We start from the raw sequence: 2,526 nt of genomic DNA, 5'->3' as shown, positions 1-2,526 counted from the left end.
GAAGAAAATAGAAACCCTCACGCAATGCCAAGCTGTATTTTCTTTTAGGGAAAATGGCAATACAGGTTCCAAACCTTTTCATTGTTTATAGACTTTACCCTAACCTTTATTTTGTGCCAGCAGACGTTCCTAACCTTTTATAAATATGTACCTGAAATCCATCTGGACGGAAACCGTTCAAAACACAGTCATTTGACTGAAAAATTAAGAAATTAACATCCAATAAAACCGTCAAAAACACCGCCCAAAAACATCATCCAAAAGAGTATCAATATCCAATAAAACCGTTACAATAGCAGATAGTTTAAGGAATTTTCCCGATCAATTGGCGGTGTTTTGAACGATTTCCATCCAGATGGACCTCAAATGTATATTTATAAAAAGTTAGAGACCTTCGTTAGCACAAAATGAAGATTAGGGTAAAATTTGCCAAAAACAAAAATATTAGGGATCGCTACTACAATTTTTCCTTTTTTTTTTTATCAAATTTCTGCACCTGTCAAAACAAATATTTATCATTGTGATAGGGCATGTTTGGTAGGACAAGACTAGAATTTTTTTTTCTTTCTTCCTTAACCCAGTCGAGTCATTTCCAATAATACGTGCCTAACATGTCCTTTGTTAGGAGATAAATACAATGGAAGAACATTCCTTGTGCTTGTATTAGGTCATATAGTAGTCACCAGGACAAAATCATTCCATCATTCGAGCCTTCGAAAAATTACTACGAACCGTCTACGAATTATATTTCAGGAATCACTTTATATTATTTCATATCTAATTGCAAAAGAAAGTTTAATATGAACATGATCGAATCAAGCACATTCACGAGTGTCCGTAAAAATAACAACAAAATCAGAGCCTTTCTTTCCGGTTTATCCTCACCTTCAAATGAGAAATCTTTGAAAAAAATGCAATAAACGTACATGTATATTATCATATATTGGTGTCACCCCAAAAAATAACGAGTAGAAGTAACTAAGTACGTGTTTCAATCAGAACATATACATATATATAACAAAAAGGGAAATGGTTCTCTCAAAAAACATAGAAAATCCTAAAATCGAATATAGTAATATTCAAAAATTACAAGGTGATTACTTACTATTGAATGAGTAGGGAACTGGCCTTAGATACATTAGACATCCTCGTACCTTCGTTTTTTGATTTGTTACTTGAACTTGAAGCTCAAGATTGGAAGCCAACCCAAATGTAAAGCAATCAGTTCCGTTACTTATGCTAAAACTAGTTTGGTATTTTCCCCGTCTTGGAGACGACCTTCTGTTCATAATAGCTAACCAGAAGACGAATCACCTGGCTGAGGATCATTGGGCAGTTGTCGAACAAACTGTCCTTTCACCCGTGGACGCTGCTCAGCAAGCTTTTTTCTGCTCTCATATCGCACCTGCCAACAAAGGCAAAAATTGATTCATTACACAAATTTTATATAAATGTTACTCACAGTACGAGACGTGTGAGAATTGAGCGCATGGCGATTAAAAAAATGAATTATTGATCATAATGACTACATAGATTTTTCATTGAGAGAATCGAAGTTCTATGTATACTGTGTTGATCAAAATGTTCCATATGATTAAATAATCTGATTTTTGGCGTCTGGATTCTGATTATTATGATCTGTAAATCTTAACACAAATTTTAAATCTGCACGCAATTCATGAGAACATAATTGATTTTTGATAAATCTTGAATTGGCATGTACTTGATTTGCTTCAAAAAAACTAGATAAGTATGTAATAAGCCTTTAATATTGAAATGAAATAGCTAGGTATAATGATGATGAAAATATCATGATACCTTCTTCTCAAAGCATCTATCTTTCCTCTTCAAACGGAATTTTGTTAGAGCCACTTCTCTTTGTACTGATCGATGAGAGGTTCCCTCATGGACAATAAACCCTTCTTCATTGCCACATTCTGACGTGGCCTTAACAATTGAAATTGCATTCATTCTGCCATTGCTTCCTGAATCCATGCTGTGAAGGTGGCCTGGACCATTACAGAAACTGCTATTTGCACTCTGATCTGTGCCCAAAGACATGTGTCCCCGATCCTCCAATGTGGGCCCCAGTTTGTTATGTACCTGATCGGTGGCATCATTGATCTTTCCATCCATGTTCTGAAAATGCTGAGACATTCCGGCTTGATGGTTTAATTGATAATTTGGATGCAGTGGAGGTGAAGATTCGATAGTTCCCACTGTACCCGGACTCTGCTGAGGGGAGGGGCCATTACAGAAACTGCTATTTGCACTCTGATCTGTGGCAGAAGACATGTGTCCCCGATCCTCCAATGTGGACCCCAGTGTGTTATGTGCCTGATCGGTGGCATCTTTGATCTTTCTATCCATGTTCTGAAAATGCTGAGATATTCCGGCTTGATGATTTAATTGATAATTTGGATTCAGTGGATGTGAAGATTCAATAGTTCCCACTGTACTTGGACTCTTCCGTGGGGAGGTGCCAGATTGTATACAATAAACTGGTGGCATTGCAGAACTGTATAC

The 2,526-nt window shown here is 36.6% G+C and overlaps 1 protein-coding gene across 1 annotated transcript; it reads right to left on the bottom strand.

Annotated features, from left to right (window-relative positions):
- Positions 1 to 912: 912 nt before the first annotated feature.
- LOC111376891 (two-component response regulator-like APRR7) lies at positions 913 to 2,520 on the bottom strand. The gene is made up of 2 exons (XM_022999898.1): positions 1,819 to 2,520; positions 913 to 1,405 (listed from the first exon to the last, which is right to left on the bottom strand). The coding sequence occupies exons 1-2, from the start codon at positions 2,509 to 2,511 to the stop codon at positions 1,295 to 1,297; spliced, it is 804 nt and encodes a 267-aa protein (XP_022855666.1). The 5' UTR covers positions 2,512 to 2,520; the 3' UTR covers positions 913 to 1,294.
- Between the last annotated feature and the right edge of the window lie 6 nt (positions 2,521 to 2,526).

This window comes from Olea europaea, unplaced genomic scaffold (genome assembly GCF_002742605.1).
Source record: "Olea europaea var. sylvestris unplaced genomic scaffold, O_europaea_v1 scaffold15745, whole genome shotgun sequence".
NCBI classification, from domain to species: domain Eukaryota; kingdom Viridiplantae; phylum Streptophyta; class Magnoliopsida; order Lamiales; family Oleaceae; genus Olea; species Olea europaea.
This window is presented reverse-complemented; position numbering and strand designations above follow the sequence as displayed.